Here is a 16827-nt window from a genome sequence, read left to right on the forward strand (position 1 = left end):
ACTCTTAGCAACCTCTTGCGCTTGCTATTGTTTCTTTCCTGGTACATCTCATCCAGCTTCTTGTATATCCCTTACTATAACTGGCAAAAATCGTGTGGATTTTACACATTTTTAGATGCAGCAGCTGTAGCCTGGTAGGTGAGATGATGCTCTCCTCTGCTCAGCTCAGCCTCTGTAGAACTGATCTTACACAGTCCTGCAGTCCCACCTCAGTAACATGATAGAAATGGGGTTTAGCTTCTACCTAGTGTCAGAAATAAAGTTTGTAAGATGGCCACCCTTTGTTAGAAAGAGCAGGAATAAAACTCTGGGCGTCTTGGATGCATTAAACTACTTTGAGCAGGACAATAGACCTGTATTATTTTAAATTGCGTATGCTTCATTATTTGATTGAATTAGAGGTAGGTGGCTATGTTGTGCAAGGTAGCATAATAGCTAACATTTCCTAGTTAGTTAATAGTGGTTATATACTTACAACATGGAAAAATACTACCGAGGTTATCCACTGGGACAGTAGCTGAATACTTCTTAATTTTCTAAGTGGGATTTGTGTGTAAGCTGTTAAATCAAATTCTCTGTCATATTACAGAGTCATACCCAACTCCATCAGAGATTTTTGAGGTTTTGATGTGCATCAAATAGTCTTTGGAAACCAGCAGACTGAACTAGAGTATGGATTCCTAATGAGTGATCTGTTGTGAGTTGCTCTACTGACTTTTCAACCTTTTTGCATGAAACGGAATGAAAGAGACAAAAACCAGAAGCACAGTGTCAATATCCACTGTCTTTCTGAATTTATTCTAGGGTATATCTATGCAGGTGGATGAAGAGACACCCTTGCTTGAAGTTTGTTGGATGTAAACACTTCTGTATGGGAAACCAGATAGCATTAGCAGAGGACCAAGCTAATTAAACTAACGAGTCTCATTTCTGAGCTGGGGCTGGCTTGCAGCTAACTAAACATGAAGAGAGCTAGGTTGCCCCTCTTTGTGCATGTCCATGGAGCTGTGTCTTTTCTGTGTTTGTTAGAGTTTAGTGGTAGGAGGTTGGTATTGTGGGGTGTTTTTTTTTTTTTTTGCTTTGTGGTTGTTGTGTTTTGGGCTTCTTTTTAAATAATATTGGCAAGATACCTGTGCTGGTTGACAGCTGGCTGAATATGAGCCAGCGGTGTACCCAAGTGGCCAAGAAGGCTAATGACATCTCGGCTTGTTTCAGAAATAGTGTGGCCAGCAGGAACAGGGAGGTGATTGTTCCCCTGTACTGGGCACTGGTGAGGCTGCACCTCAAGTACTGTGTTCAGTTTTGGGTCCCTCACTACAAGAAGGACACTGAGCTGCTGGAGCATGTCCAGAGAAGTGCAATGAAGCTGGTGAGGGGCCTGGAGCACAAGTCTTATGAGGAGCGGCTGAGGGAGCTGGGGTTGTTCAGCCTGGAGAAAAGGAGGCTGAGGGGAGACCTTATCGCTCTCTACAACTACCTGAAAGGGGGTTGTAGTGAGGTGGGTGCTGTTCTCTTCTGTCAGGTGGCTGGAGATAGGACAAGAGGAAATGGCCTCAAGTTGTGCCAGGGGAGGTTTAGATTGGACAATAGGAAAAGTTTCTTCACCGAAAGGGTTGTCAGGCACTGGAGCAGGCTGCCCAGGGAAGTGGTTGAGTCACCATCCCTGGAGGTATTCAAAAAGCGCAGACAAGGCACTTCAGGACATGGTTTAGTGGGCATGGTTGATGGTTGGACTCGATCTTAAAGGTCTTTTCCAACCTAAATGATTCTATGATTCTAACTTCCAGTTTGTTGTGTACATTCATATCCTTGAAAAGGACATCAAATAATTTCAGAGTTATTTCAGACTTTATTAACTTTGCGCTTGTTAAGAGAACATACTAATGATCCCACGGACCAATTTCAAAACAATAGGAATGGCAAAAATCTTAGTGTTGCAGGAAATTCTCCCATGGCAGGGAAATCAAAGAGAAGAGCTTGTGCATTCAGCTTACCTTGAGCTACACTACATACTGTGGGTTTCTAATGTGTGTGTTACTCTTACTGCAGTTCCAAGAAACTATGACCCTGCATTGCATCCATTTGAGGTTCCACGAGAGTACACAAGAGCTCTGAATGCAACAAAGCTAGAACGCGTATTTGCAAAACCCTTTCTTAGCTCGCTTGATGGCCACAGAGATGGAGTTAATTGCATGGCCAAACATCCAAAGAGTTTGTCTACGGTGCTGTCTGGAGCTTGTGATGGAGAGGTAAGCTGCAGTTACAAACCACAACAAACAAGGTACCTTTCTTCCTTCTTTTCTTTTTTCTTTCTCTATTTTCTTTTTTTTTTTTTTTTTTAATGCCCCCTGCTTACCTTTCTTTTGTGTCTTTGTTCAGCATGATATCCTGTCTTCTCTCAGAAGGTGCAACTTACCCAGTTTGGAGCAGTGTTTCTCAAAGTGCAAGTTGTAATCTCCCAGAACACAAAGGGAGCAGCTTTCAGCTGTGAGCAGGGAGCATGACATTCAGTTCCTCAGGATGGAGCACTGAATGTTAATATTTACAGTCCATAGTGATTGCTTTTTGCTGCCCATGCAATCCCCCTCCTCCCCTGGAAGAGGTTAAATTGCTGCAGATGAAGAAGATTACATGAAGTCAGATGAGCTAGGGGGAAGGGGCACACAACCAAAAACTTTTTGGAATAATAATTTATATTGCCTAAAAAATGCTAACCCTGTATTTGTTTGATTATTTTACATAAGTGTTACAAATAGCAAGCAAGGGCACTTTAATTGGAGTCAGTTGCAGAAAAAAATTGCCTGTCTTTTCTGTCTTCTCTGTCCTCTCTCACCCTTGTATTGTTCATTTGATAGTACTTGTATATTTTAAAGGTGTCTTCTGGGTAGCTGGTTGCTTCCTGCTTTTTATAGAAGGTGCGTATGTCATGCAGTAGTGTGAGGGAGATTAACCTTTTCAGAAAGGAGGGGGATAAATTTATATGAAACATTGGCCAGATTTCTTATCCACTGAAAGAACGAGTAAAGTACTGGGTACTATAAAAATATACAAATATAAAAACTGACCTCCATTTCTTTGTGTTTTAAATGGGCCCAAATGCTTTGAAACTGAAACCTCTGAGAGGTGGACATCTGTATAAAATGTAGTTCAGCAACTGGACTGGAAACATTCTGTTGGTTCCAAAGGCTATTTCCTTGTGCTTTTCTCTTTAGGGGGGTATTTTTTGCTAAAATTATCGCTGCTGGCAAGGATTCTAGTTCAAAAATAGGGGAATGCAGAAATACGGTTAGTATACAGCTTGGGTGGGGTGAAGGGGTAAGAAGGAAAGACCTGCACTTTTAAAATTTTTTTTCAAGATGGGAATAATTGAGTAGTTTTAACATTATAAAATCTGACCAGTGTTCAAGCCAGCTGTGCTATTTAATTACAACATATGTGATCTTTTGTACTTGAATTATGAACTGCAGTTGTGGGCTGTAGAAAACTTAAGTAACAACAGAATACTTTTCTGTTTTTAACAGGTTAAAATTTGGAACTTGACCAAACGACAGTGTATTCGTACTATACAAGCCCATGAAGGCTTTGTTCGAGGCATGTGTGCTCGTTTCTGTGGTACATCATTCTTTACTGTAAGTATAATGTGTCTCCCTAGTACAGTGTAGCAGTAGAGTGCCTGTGCACCATCTGTTTTCCAGTGAGCAACTTACTCTCTGCCATACAATATTTAAATATTGTATGAATACGTTTATTAAATTTGTCAGTGAACCTAACAATTCTATTTCTGATGAAATTTTTTTTGATGCTGCGATATGGATGTTATTCAAGACTATGGAATGGATAAATACCAGAAAATTGCTAACGGATGGTCATGTAATTAAAACTTGAATAAACTAGTTTTCATTAAAGTAGTAGATAGATTATGTTCATTGAAAGAGCTACAAACACTTAAAAAAGTAACCATTTGCATATACTATGATTAAAGGTAAGCTGATTAAGTCAAGATGGTTCCATGGTAATTAAGCTTTATTAACTTGTATCAACCATAACTGATTCAGTTCCATGTAAACTGTCTGGAAATAGTATGTCTTCCTGTTTGCATTAAAACAATTCTAAGATGATACAATAAAAAGAATTGGTTTTGAAGAATAGAGTGTCCTGCGGTTTTGCTTCTTTTGAGCTGTGCATCGAAGAGCTATTTTTGCTACTATATATTTATGTTTTCTGAAGTACATACCAGGTCATGAGGACAGTAGTTAGGATGTAGGGGAAGTCATAGAAAAATTCTAAGTGACTCCAAATTAGAATCCCCTTTTGACAATCCCTCTGCCTAAAAATTGAGAGAGGGGAAGAAGAAACAGTAGTAGTGCTGTCAGGAGAGGAAGTTAAACTTGTATAGCTAACATTTTTTTGGCCAATGTGCCTCATCCAGGTCACTGCACAGCCACACAAAAGCTTTTGCTGGCATAGTGCAAGAGGTAGCATGATGTTAGGAACAGGTGTCTGGAGCAACTGAGGTGGAAAGTGCCTTTTAACTGTTTACATGCTCATCAAAACGACTTCCAGAAGATAATTTGCAGTTTAAGGTGCTGTTTGATTAAGAATCACAAAATGTAGCCTAAAAAACCAGTCATCATTCCAGCTCACCTTTTTCCAATTTGACCCTGGAAGTATCTCTTTTGAAAACTGGAGAAGATTCGTGGATTGAGATAAGGACAGTTGAATAGGTGAAGGAAAAGTGGTGGTGGAAGCAGTGACGAACAGGAAGTCGGTCCCCTCCTTTCACAAGCAGACAGATCCCCAGACAGTCTGTGAGCAGCAGCCACTTTGGAAGCCAGCCCTTGCCACCCCTTTCTTCTGCTACCCCAGTTTTTATTGCTGAGCATGATGTTATATGGTATGGAATACTCCTTTGGCCAGTTCAGGTCATCTGTCGCACCTGTGTCCCCTCCCAGTCTATTGCCCACACCTAGCCTGTTTGCTGATGGGGCGGGCAGGGATGATGACTGACAGAGCGGGGAAGGCAAAAATGCCTTGATACCGTACTGTTCAGCAGTAGCCAAGACATTGGTGCCTTATCAGCACTGTTTTAGCCACAAATCCAAAACACAGTGCCATATGGACTGCTATGAAGAATTTTAACTCCATTCCAGTCAGACGATGTACATGTACCTTCTCAGCTTCTAGTGAAATATTATGACAAGGAGAATTAATCTTCAGCTTAGAGTTATAAAAGGGAACAGTGAATAGGCAGGAGAGAGCACTTTACTTCTGTGTATGTCATAGATCATTCTCTTTTGAAAGGCTGCCTGTACTTAACTGCAAAGCACATCTAGTAAAATAAACAGAATATATTTACGTAAAACTGTACTGCTTTGTCCGACACTTCTAGGTTGGCGATGACAAAACTGTGAAGCAGTGGAAAATGGAGAGCCCGGAATATGGAGAAGAAGAAGAGCCTATTCATACAATTCTTGGAAAGGTAGTAAATCTAAGTTTTGATTTTCCCACATCTTTTGTATTAAGTTTGAACCAATTATTATTTAGCTTTTAGAAAGAGATAAATAGTTTGATATCATGTTATCATAATGGGTTGTAAGATGATGGCATCAAATTTTATAATGGCACTTTTAAAGTATCTTCAAGTTTTTGTTACATTTGTTTTACATGTAACCGGAAAGGAGTAATTCAAATGCCATCAGAGACTGCTTAGGTCTGTCTCTGCTAATAATCCCTTTCCTGCGAACTGGTCAGATTGTTCTGTAGTCTCTTTCTTTTCAGACGTGTGTTGTCAGCGCTTAGTCTGCATTAAATAACTTTTCTTGCCAATACCTTGCAGCCACTCAATACAAAATTTTAACTTTATGTGTTTCTTTTTGACCAAACCAGACTAAAAATGTATACTTCAACACTTTCAATTTATGATAAGCTTATTTTAAGAACAACATTAAATGCTTTTTGTAAATAGATTGAAACTCTTTAATTATTGTAATGTCTATGGAATCTGTTCCGGTCCACATAGAAAATTTGTAGTTGCACCCTTAAAATTTCCATTTGCTTTAAAGTCAGCCAGGACTTTGTAAATGCGCTTCTAATGCTGACTCCATTGTAAATTAACAAGAAATGCACATATGCACATTAGGTGAGTACACAGAAAGCTAGTCTATTGTGTAAGGGTACATCCCATAAGACTTAGTTTCTGGTAGCAGTGGTGACTTGGTTTTCAGTAGTATAAATGGATAAAAACATGGCAGACTCGATATGCAATGATTTGTTGATCTTTTTTGTAACAGTATACTTGCATATTTATGTATACAATTGGTTTTGTAAATTGTTTTGTGGGTGTTCTTTTGTTGTTTTTGTTTGTTTGTTTTTTCTTTTAAAGACAGTGTACACAGGAATTGATCACCACTGGAAGGAAGCTGTTTTTGCCACCTGTGGCCATCAAGTGGACATTTGGGATGAGCAAAGGACAAGTCCCATGTGTTCTCTGACATGGGGTTTTGATAGCATAAGCAGTGTAAAATTTAATCCTATTGAGGTAATGTTTCTGTTATATATTGGAAATCAATATTTTTCTTGAGCGGTATAAGGTCTAAACTCTATTAACACTGTCTTTAACGGCTTGTTCCAAATTTAGATTTTGATATGTGTTTTAACATAATATTTAGGGGTGTGTATATATATTTTTATGGCTATATTGCTTTGCAATGTAGTACGTTATATTTTCATCTTTTTATTTTTTGTCTCTGTTAGTTGGGGAGAGGAGAAAGAAAAGTAGCGTGGTCTCTCTTCTGCCCACAGCAATACATACCGTAATCATACAATGTAGCGGTTATGTGACTGTGGAGCTCTCATCTGTTCCAGTATTGTACTCCCTGTCACCAAGACTTCTCCCCCTCTCCGTGGCAAAACAATTGCATTTGATCTTCTACAGCAGTTCCTATATACCTCTTGGCTGGGCTGTGTTCGCATACAAAGTGTTTATGAGGAATTGCTTGTTACTTTTGAAGTAGAGAGGACTGGGTGATTCTGAATCTTACAGGGGAAGTTATTTAAAATGTTTGTGCTGAGTAATTAGCTGCACAGAAGGAACGATGAATGTATTTCCTTGACTGAAAAAGGAACTGTTTGACTACCAGCTTTGACTAAATAGCTTAGCTATCTAATGTAAGCTGTTAACCATACTCTAGAAGTGTTTAGAAGACCATACACAGCTTTTTTTTTTTTTTTTAGACATACCTTTTGGGAAGCTGTGCTTCTGACAGAAATATTGTACTATATGATATGAGAAAATCAACTCCGTTGAAGAAGGTAATCTTTTTCTTTTTAACAGAAGCTTTGGCACTAGTAATCATACTGAATATGTAAATAGTCTGAATAGTGTGTAAACTGTTGGTGACAATAGAGAAAGGGAAGCTCTGAACTGTGAGTTCACTGAGTTTTCAGCATGTAATTTTCAGTCTTTTAACTGAGTTTGAATTAATGTTGGGATTTAAACCACGCAGAGTTAGAAGAGTCCTTTTCTGCATTTAAATGGGCTGTCACGCTCACACTTTTGTAATTCTTGATAAAGTGCCTGACCTGACAGCAATTTCACAATAAGAACTTTATGTTCCTATATTGCATTCTGTCTGTGTATATGTGATTTTTTTTTTTTTTTTTTTCCCTCCTCCTTCCCAGAAGGAAACAAGGTAACTTCTAAGGCATTTCCTTTCCACCATTGGAGAGCCTTGGTCTGCATTTGAAAAGGTGTTTTTCTTCTATGCACCTAGTATAAACATTTATAAATCCTTTCCAGTGGAATCAAAATTGTATTTGTATGTGGAATTTACCAATGACATGAAGATTCCTATTTATCTTTAAGAGAAGGTGTGTATGTATTTAAAACAAGAAGCCCGTCATTCGTACACAGATATTAACCTCGGTCAAGTTCAGTAGTTCTGAGCCCTGGAACTATCTTAAGAATTTTCTTCTTGAAATACAATATTTTGGCTTGTGAATATACACTCACTATCCTTCTGGTATGTTGTGTACTGTCTGCAAAGACACTGGCCTGATATACCGTAGAACACTATAATGGTACTTAACTTAGTTATAAAATATGAATGTTGTTGGCATAACAGTATTTCTTTCTCTCCCTGTGGCCCAACAATTTTTAATGAAGTTTCATTTGGGCCACTGAGGCAGTGCTTATAAAAAATTGCCAGTGATGCCAACTGGAGACCTGAATGTCAAAATGAACACAGTCAGTGCTGTGGGTCTGCGGTTACAGGTTAAAAGGATGTAGTTTGAGCCTTTGTGAATTAAGTTCAAATCTAACAGAATTTTACATATGTATTATATGCTAAATATATAAAAGTATACATACATGTGTGTATATACACATGTGTGCACGTATGTGTATATGTGTATCTCCTGTAGTAAGCAGCATGCTTAGGTGCATTTCCTGCTATAGGAGTAAAACACTGATGAATACTTCCTTGCATCTGTGGATACAGTACTGGCTTTCCTGCTGGGATAGGGATGATCCTCTTGGGGAGATGCAGGATGAATGTCCGTTCCTGCATTGAGAGCTGAGAGCTCTGTAACTCCCAGAAGGGTGCTGCTTTTTAGAGGTACCTTACCTATGTATGGGCACTGGCTTCTAGCACTGCTGTGTTCCTGGTGTTTGGTCAGCAAAGCAGCTCACACACTGCCCTGAGTTTGGAACTCAGTGGGAGTCCCTTCCTTAATGGAAATAGGAGTACAACTTTCCACATCATGAAGCAGTAGCTCTCTTGCCCCTTTGTCCTGTCTGTGAGTTTTGAAGTCTTAAGTTTCAAAGAGGGACGGATAAGATGGTGAGATGCTGCCTAAGTGCAAAATAAGAACTAGTCTAAAAAAGCTGGGAAAAGATGAAGGGAAGCACTCCTGTTGCATGACAAGACGGGGATGTTTTAATAGAAGTTGGTACACTTTAAAAGTCATTCTTGTGCAACCTGTGGGATCACAGGAAAGCTTAGCGTGTTTTAAAGATAGACTTAGCATTTAAACAGCTGACAGGAACTGTGTTGTCAATTGCTTGTAACATTCTTAGCTGTTCACCTCAACCAAATACCTTGTTGGTAGTAAAGGAGGACAGATTAATTATTTGGGTGATCTGGTTTTTGTGTTAAAGTAATCTCAAAATCTGCAGGCTGACACTCTTTGTAAGCAAGTGCTCACAGTTAAAATAAACCAACAAAGATAGCCAAGTCTTCAGGGACTTCACAACTTAGACTTGTCTTAATGAGGACTTTTTCTTATGAAATGACTAAGTGTATCTACAGTTGATTAAAAAATAGTGTAAGAATCATAGAATCATAGAATCATTTCAGTTGGAAAAGACCTTCAAGATCATCGAGTCCAACCATTAACCATGCCCCCTAAACCATGCCCTGGAGTACCCTGTCCACTCACTTTTTGAATATCTCCAGGGATGGTGACTTAACCACTTCCCTGGGCAGGTCATTCCAATGTTTGACAACCCTCTCAGTAAAAAAATTTTTCCTAATATCTAACCTAAATCTCCCTTGCCTCAACTTGAGGCTGTTTCCTCTCATCCTGTCTCCAGCCACCTGACAGAAGAGACCAACACCCACCTCACTACAACCCCCTTCAGGTAGTTGTAGAGAGCGATAAGGTCTCCCCTCAGCCTCCTCTTTTCTAGACTGAACAACCCCAGATCCCTCAGCTGCTCCTCATAAGATTTGTGCTCCAGGCCCCTCACCAACTTGGTTGCCCTTCTCTGGACACGCTCCAGCAGCTCAGTGTCTTTCCTGTAGTGAGGGGCCCAAAACTGAACACAGTACTCGAGGTGCGGCCTCACCAGTGCTGAGTACAGGGGAACAACCACCTCCCTGTTCCTGCTGGCCACACTGTTCCTGATGCAGGCCAGGATGCGATTGGCCTTCTTGGCCACCTGGGCACACTGCTGGCTCATATTCAGCCGGCTGTCAACCAGCACGCCCAGGTCTTTCTCTGCCGGGCAGCTTTCCAGCCACTCTTCCCCAAGCCTGTAGCGCATGGGGTTGCCGTGACCGAAGTGCAGGACCCGGCACTTGGCCTTGTTGAACTTCATACGATTGGCCTCAGCCCATCAATCCAGCCTGTCCAGATCCCTCTGTAGAGCCTCCCTACCCTCAAGCAGATCGACGAAGAAGATGGCTCTGCTACAGGTTTAGATAGTTCTGAAATGCCATTATTAACGTATTTACAGCAACTTAAATCACTTCCAGCTCAGGTTGCCTTACATGGTTGTTACTGAATATAATACTAGGACTGTACAGAGAAGCCTTTTCTTAGGCAGTATTTTAATTCCAAATGCCACTGCTGAGATAAACTGAATGCTTGTAGATTTGGGTGGAAAAAATAGTGAAGCAAGATGCAGAGCCTAGACTTTGACCAAACCTGACCCCTTTTGAAAAAGAGCTGGATTTTTCAGCAATATTAGGAGTGATTTTGTGTGATGATTTCAAATATTTGTTATACATATAATGTGTTAACACTAATCTTGTACTCATTTTGCAGTGGCTGAAAAACTTGGACAGGGAAGAATAAAGAATCCTCCTTAATTATTAGTTTCTCAGATATGTGCAAGGTTTATAACTAGAAGAACAATACTGAAATCTGAACAAATTCTAGTTGTCACATTACTGTAAACATAGGGCCTTTCAGTGGCCTATCCTTTCAGTAAAGTCACTTTTTAAAGCAGAGATCACTTTCGACATCTGATGATTACATTCAGTTCTGGATGCATGTAGTTTCTGAAAATGAGCAGTATTTTGCAGCACAGACTTCATGTTGAACAGGATAATGTCACCTAGGAAATGAGGAATTAGAGAGAATGAGAATCATGAGAATATGCACACACTCATAAAATCAGTCTTTTTTGGGGAGTGGGTTCAGTAGAGGTCAGCACTATTAACTTGTTTTGAGATGTAATTGTACAACTATATTTTGTTATATGTATGTAAATTTATGGTGTTTGATATAGTAAGCTGAGAACAAAAATGAGTTTGGAGTACCATAGCGTTGAACACCCAAATTTCAGGATTTTCAAGTAGGATTATGGCTGGCCTGGAGCATTGTGGAAAATCCTGTTTAGAGTTGTTCAGTTTGTTAATAAGTTGCTCTGCAGTTATACATCTACTTTGTGTCAGGCATACTCTATGGGATTTATTTTTAAATACAGTGGTTGAAAGCTCCTCCAAGACTCGGCAGAAGTCAAAGCTGTTCTGTTGTACGGAGTGTCAGATGACCTCCTCCCTGCCTCCCCTTCTCCCGCAGGGGCCCAGCTGTTACTGCCACAGCCCTCCTCCAAGGTGGAGGCATCCGACATATAGCTTCTTAATGCCTCTTGTCTAGTTGACTGTTAGCAAAGTAGAAGGGTCTTATTAGGCTGTCATCAGTTGCCTTCCTCCCACTTCAAGGCAAACTGGCCTTTTTGTAGCCATATGCTTACTAGCAGCAAGCGTGTCTTACGTATGTGTAGCAAATGATTCACTGCCAATACAGTGATAGCAGTGAGTAGATTACAGCACGGTAGTTTCTACATACATTGCTTGGCACTTCAGCAAGAAATGGCAACTGTCCTGGAGAATTCATGAACTGCAATTTCAGAGATAAAATAACAAAGGGATAGTAATAACTGGGAGAACATAAAAATGTTATAATGGCTTTGCAAATGCTGGTTCACAGTGTCAATTAATGACTATATCCCTTGAAATAACCATTTAATTAGCCATGTTTATAGATTACTTAACTAAAAGTTCCTGTAAATATGATGGAGAAATGAAATTTTTCAGAAGTTCCAGGTTTACATGTTGACTGCTAACATGTTTACATGGTTTACATGTTAAATGACCACTTAGAAGAATTTGCTTCTAAGATGACTTAGAGAGGAAAATGTAATTGCCATGTAGCATAAAGCAGTGAGCATATGATGCGGAACAGGAAGTTCTTGAATTCCAATTCTAACACTGCTAAGGAAACATTCTGTCATGTCACTATTTCTCTGCCATAATTCTGTATCTAGAAAGCGCTTGTCTCCAGTGATATAGGAAGTTTTGAACTATAGCAAGTATTTTACTGCCTGTAACAAGGTAGCTATGTGTAAATATCTTCCAGGTTATCTTGAATATGAGGACAAATACGCTGTGTTGGAACCCAATGGAAGCCTTTGTTTTTACTGCAGCAAATGAAGATTACAAGTAAGTGTGACCTTGCTTTTTGATAATCCTGCTCATATTATGTTTTTAATCTGCATCTTGGTGATTTATCACCATGCTAAAATAAATTTTTAAAAAAGTACTTAAGCTCTGAATTTGAATCACTTAAGTAATAACCTAGAGAATTATAGGCTCGCTGATTAAAAAAAAAAAAAGAATTGATAGTAGACTGCCTCTTTCTCTGTATTTCAGTACCTGGGGGGGGAAAAAGCAGTGTAACTTAGAAAAAATGCGGCTGAACCAATGCAAGTGTAACTTACAACAGGACCTGGAAAATAAGTACTATTCATCCAGTCTGAGGCAATATAAGTGTTTATTTTCTTGCTAGCTCTTGTGAAGCTTGTTATATTGTACTGATCAGCTATTTTGATGAGAACATTTCTTAAAAAAAAAAAAAAAATTAATCTTTTGTGAAACAGTTCCAGTCTGCGATACTTATCCTTTCAATGTCTCAGAGGAGTTCTTACTTTTGAACAATACTATTCATGTGAACAGCCAATGTGATATTGAAAAAGCTGTCTCTTCAAAACTAGGCCACTGCAAAATGTGCTCCATATCCTTTTTTCCAGGAAGTCAGTGATCTATTGTTAGATCACTGTTTTCTTCTGGAACATCGGAATTTTATCACTTGTCTTAAGGCTCTTTTTCCAAGGAAATGGAATCTGGCCCAGACCTTGAAAGTAGGCGTTGTACCTAATGTATTGCTTTTCACCTATTTTGATTATGGTATGGTAAGGCTACCAGGCTACCTAATCTGTTTGTTTATATGTCTTTTGTTTCTTTGTTTGTTTTTTCCTTCTTCCTCTTGCTAAACTAAAAATGGTAGCTGTTACTGTCAGGGGCAACTGTCGTCTTGCAAACTAAAGCAATTCATATAAGTGCAATGGCAAATACATATATCAACAACGCACATGTGAGCGTTAGCTGATTATAGGGAGTAGCGGTTTTGAATATGATGCTAGCATACTTTTTCTTGGGGAATTTAGAAGGAAAAAGCAATAGTTGCCAGTAAACTATTGAATAAGAGACATTGAATTAATTCCAGTTACGCATTCATCTGCAGCAAGGAGGGTGAGAAATCTGCTAAATTACAAATTTTTAATATAGCAGTTCTACTAAATAGTATGCCTTGAGCAGGTTTCATTAAATGCTTTGTCTGTAAAGTACCCTTGCTTATTGGCACTAGGCAAATTAATGATCTACTCAGTTTTTATGCCTTGCTATGTATCACTGGGCTTGGTGATTCAAAGGGAGTACAGGTAGACCTCATGTGAGCTTTGAAGTGCTTAAGAGCAAACCAGCTGTGGTTCAGCAGCTGTATGTTTATTTTTAATGTAATGCTTTTCTACAGGTAGTGTGTTCTTCTGAACTAGTGTCTCCATGTATTGAAGGACCAAGCTTTCCTTGGACTTCTGCATTGTCTGGCCTAAAGATGATTAGGCGGTAGGAAAGGGTGCCAACCAGATGGGAACTTGACCGTAGACTCTGAGTTACTAGGAGTTCCCAATATGGGAATATCTAGAAACCTTGCAGAGTTGATAGGCTTGTTGTAATGATTCAGAGGTGGTTGTCCAAGTTCAGGTTATATACTTATATCTGCAGATGGAGTAAATGAGGACAGTGTGGTGGTTGGAGAAATAGGTTTGGTCAGTGGCCCATGAACAGATGATGAAGGGAATAGTGGAGACTATCTGTTCTTTGACAGTGAGCAAGAAACCTAGGTATGATCCAATAATTTAAGCTTCTGATTAGTAAACTTTTTTCAGGCCCTAAACAATGCATCATTCTTTCTTTTCATGTGTTACGAGCAGTTTTAGAGTTCCCTCTGCAATATGAATCTATCTTTAAGTGTGGTTTATGTATGATTAAAGTAGCTGTTCAGCAAAAATATTATTTACTTAGGAGTTGTTAAGATATTAAGCTGTGGTGTATTTATTTTAAAGCCTATATACTTTTGATATGCGCTATCTTGAATCACCTGTGACGGTGCATATGGATCATGTGTCTGCTGTTCTTGATGTGGATTATTCGCCCACTGGGAAAGAATTTGTCTCTGCCAGCTTTGATAAGTCTGTCCGCATTTTTCCTGTAGACAAAGGTCACAGCAGGTGAGTGATTTTACACCTTTCTCTCTTGCTGTCATTCATTCCAGTGACCTCCCTCCCTAGTCCTCAAAATTCTTAATTCATTCATTAACCATTTTCACTGGGGCATTCACTTCCTGTGAATATTCAAATCTTACTTTGTATGTAACTTGAAGTTGACAGGTCATGTGGTTGACAGATAATTCTGGAGTGTGTATTAGAGTACATCTTCTACTTAATGGATAACAGTACTTAAGAAGTTTTGGATTAAAATTAGTGTGGATTATTGTTCTTGGGTGTACTCATATGTATTTTACTAAGATGAATCCTATCTTATTTCCCTCTATGTACCTTTCATGTTTTTAGGTCACTTTGTACTGTATCTGTCACCACTTAAGTTTGCAGTGCCTTACAACATTGTAGCATTTGGTTTTCTAGGGACTGTCTTCATCCTATATGGATGATTGCTAAAGACGTTTCATGAAAAGCATTGTTGTATAAATTCCTGAGGATCAGTTCGGGACAATTTTGTGATCTGTTTCAGTACGCTTATTACCTTTTGTTCATATTTTGTTAACTAGGTTTTGATTCATGTGACAATGCTTTGAATACAATTCAGTTTGAATTAGTTTTTCATGTAAGATTTCATAAGGTAGTGTATTAAATATTTTGCTGAAGTTCAGATTGGATCTACTGTGTCTCCATTATTATTATTTTTTTTTCAGTTTGATGAAAATTGAAGCAAGTTATCAGATCTGTCTGGTATCATTTGTTCTTCATAAACCTGCCGTCATTATTCTCTGTTGTCAGTTCTTCTTTTTTTTACATATTCCTAACTTTATTTTACTCCTAGATGCCTTCCTCTCTCCAACCTCAGCCCCCCAAAAAGTTGCTACTAGGTCAAGTTCTAGGTGGTTTTGGGGGGTGGAAATGTTGAAATATTGATTGGGGGCAGAGTATATTTTTATTATTGTTTGATGCAGTTATGTATGCATTATTCAACATAACTGTATGTTCCTATATTGCATTAAAGGTTGAGAGGGACTGTTTACATTTCCTTTATATCTAATCTACAGGTAGTTTTAATTTTCTTCCTGTCTTGCAATAATATTTTAAATGTAATTAGGTATTGCAATTCCTTTGTGGGTTTGTTTTGTTTTTTTTAATTCTTGTGTTATTAAACAATACGGTTAGTAGCTCCTGTGTTATACAGATTTTCCTTGCTATGGAATAGTAATGTTCACAAAAGTGGTGATATGCAAAGTTAAAGCACATCATTGAGGGGAAGTTTGCAGACCTCATGATGCAACAGTAAAAGGTTTTATTCCACATTGTAGCAGATTGCTGCCAAGGCCTGTGGAAGTTTTCCTCTTTGTCCTCCCTTTTTTCCCCCCCATCTGGTGGTGGCCGTAAATCTAGTGAGGAAGAGCCTTACAAATGAAGAACTAAGCCTCATGTAAGCTGACACTTAAAATTCTTTAGAAGCTGGGCTTTTCAGAATTGCACAGTTGCAATTAATCCCATGGAATGGAGAAAAGTCTCCAAATGGAAGATCTGATCCCACTCTGAAAACTGAGAGGGCAGTTAAAAGTATCTGTAAACAGGGATCCTGATGGTATTCCAGTTTTGCCTTTTGATGTCCCACCAGTCTGAAAAACTCCTAACTTCCATTGCTTTCTTATTTATTTTAAAATGAAAATTTAAATCAGGAAATTGATTAGCCATAAGAAATAAGATGTATTATGAAGTTGAATAAATTTAGTAAAATTTTGGTAAACAGAACTGGATGTCTGTGAATTTTTTAAATGACAGATCCAGGTTATTTGGCCATGTTTTGTGGTTTTGCTTTCCCTGAGAACAATATTTATAACTTGTGATGACAGCAACAGGAGAGGCAAAGGCTGAAAATTCAGAGTAAGGAAAGAAGTACTTAGTTCCCCAAAGGTGGGTGAAGAAAAGCTTTGTTATTGAGCCAACTAGTAAAATGAAACTAAATATAGAGATGCTTATGAAAATGCATGTGTGCACATGTGCTATTAAACAACATCAGAAAAAAGCTGATGTATTAACGTTTTCTAAAGGTACTCATGCTCAGTCTTCCACATGCTTGTTCTTGTAGAGCATCACTTGAGTGTGAATTACAAGAGGTGGTTAAGCTTATTAAAGCTTATTTAAGGTGATATATTGATTACTTTTTGTTTTTCCCACAAATCCTCCAGCTCAACCCCAGCCTAGTTTTTCCCATGGCTTTTGAATAGGTGGTGTTTCCATATTTCCTTTCTGTTACTACTTGGATTTTACTTGTAAAAATAACCGGGTAGAAGAAAGAGAATGGTCTATAAGCTGCAGTGCACGACTGATATACCAAAGAAGGAGTATTAGTGGACAATAAGTGGGCCTTACTTACTCTTCACCTTTAGAATGCTAATAAATAATTAAAATTACTAGAAAAGTCTACTTAGTCCTATATTTTTGTAGCAGAAATAAAAGAATAG

The 16827-nt window shown here is 38.7% G+C and overlaps 1 protein-coding gene across 1 annotated transcript in view; it reads left to right on the top strand.

Moving 5' to 3' along the window:
* DCAF13 (DDB1 and CUL4 associated factor 13) overlaps positions 1-16827 on the top strand; it is a 31258-nt gene that overhangs the window by 727 nt on the left and 13704 nt on the right. Inside the window, exons 2-8 of the mRNA XM_052786779.1 lie at positions 2050-2249; positions 3522-3629; positions 5390-5479; positions 6383-6538; positions 7234-7311; positions 12148-12230; positions 14192-14356. Of these exons, the coding sequence (XP_052642739.1) occupies positions 2050-2249; positions 3522-3629; positions 5390-5479; positions 6383-6538; positions 7234-7311; positions 12148-12230; positions 14192-14356 (880 nt within the window). The remainder of the gene's footprint in view (positions 1-2049; positions 2250-3521; positions 3630-5389; positions 5480-6382; positions 6539-7233; positions 7312-12147; positions 12231-14191; positions 14357-16827) is intronic.

The sequence above is a fragment of the Harpia harpyja genome, chromosome 5 (genome assembly GCF_026419915.1).
Source record: "Harpia harpyja isolate bHarHar1 chromosome 5, bHarHar1 primary haplotype, whole genome shotgun sequence".
Lineage (NCBI taxonomy): Eukaryota > Metazoa > Chordata > Aves > Accipitriformes > Accipitridae > Harpia > Harpia harpyja.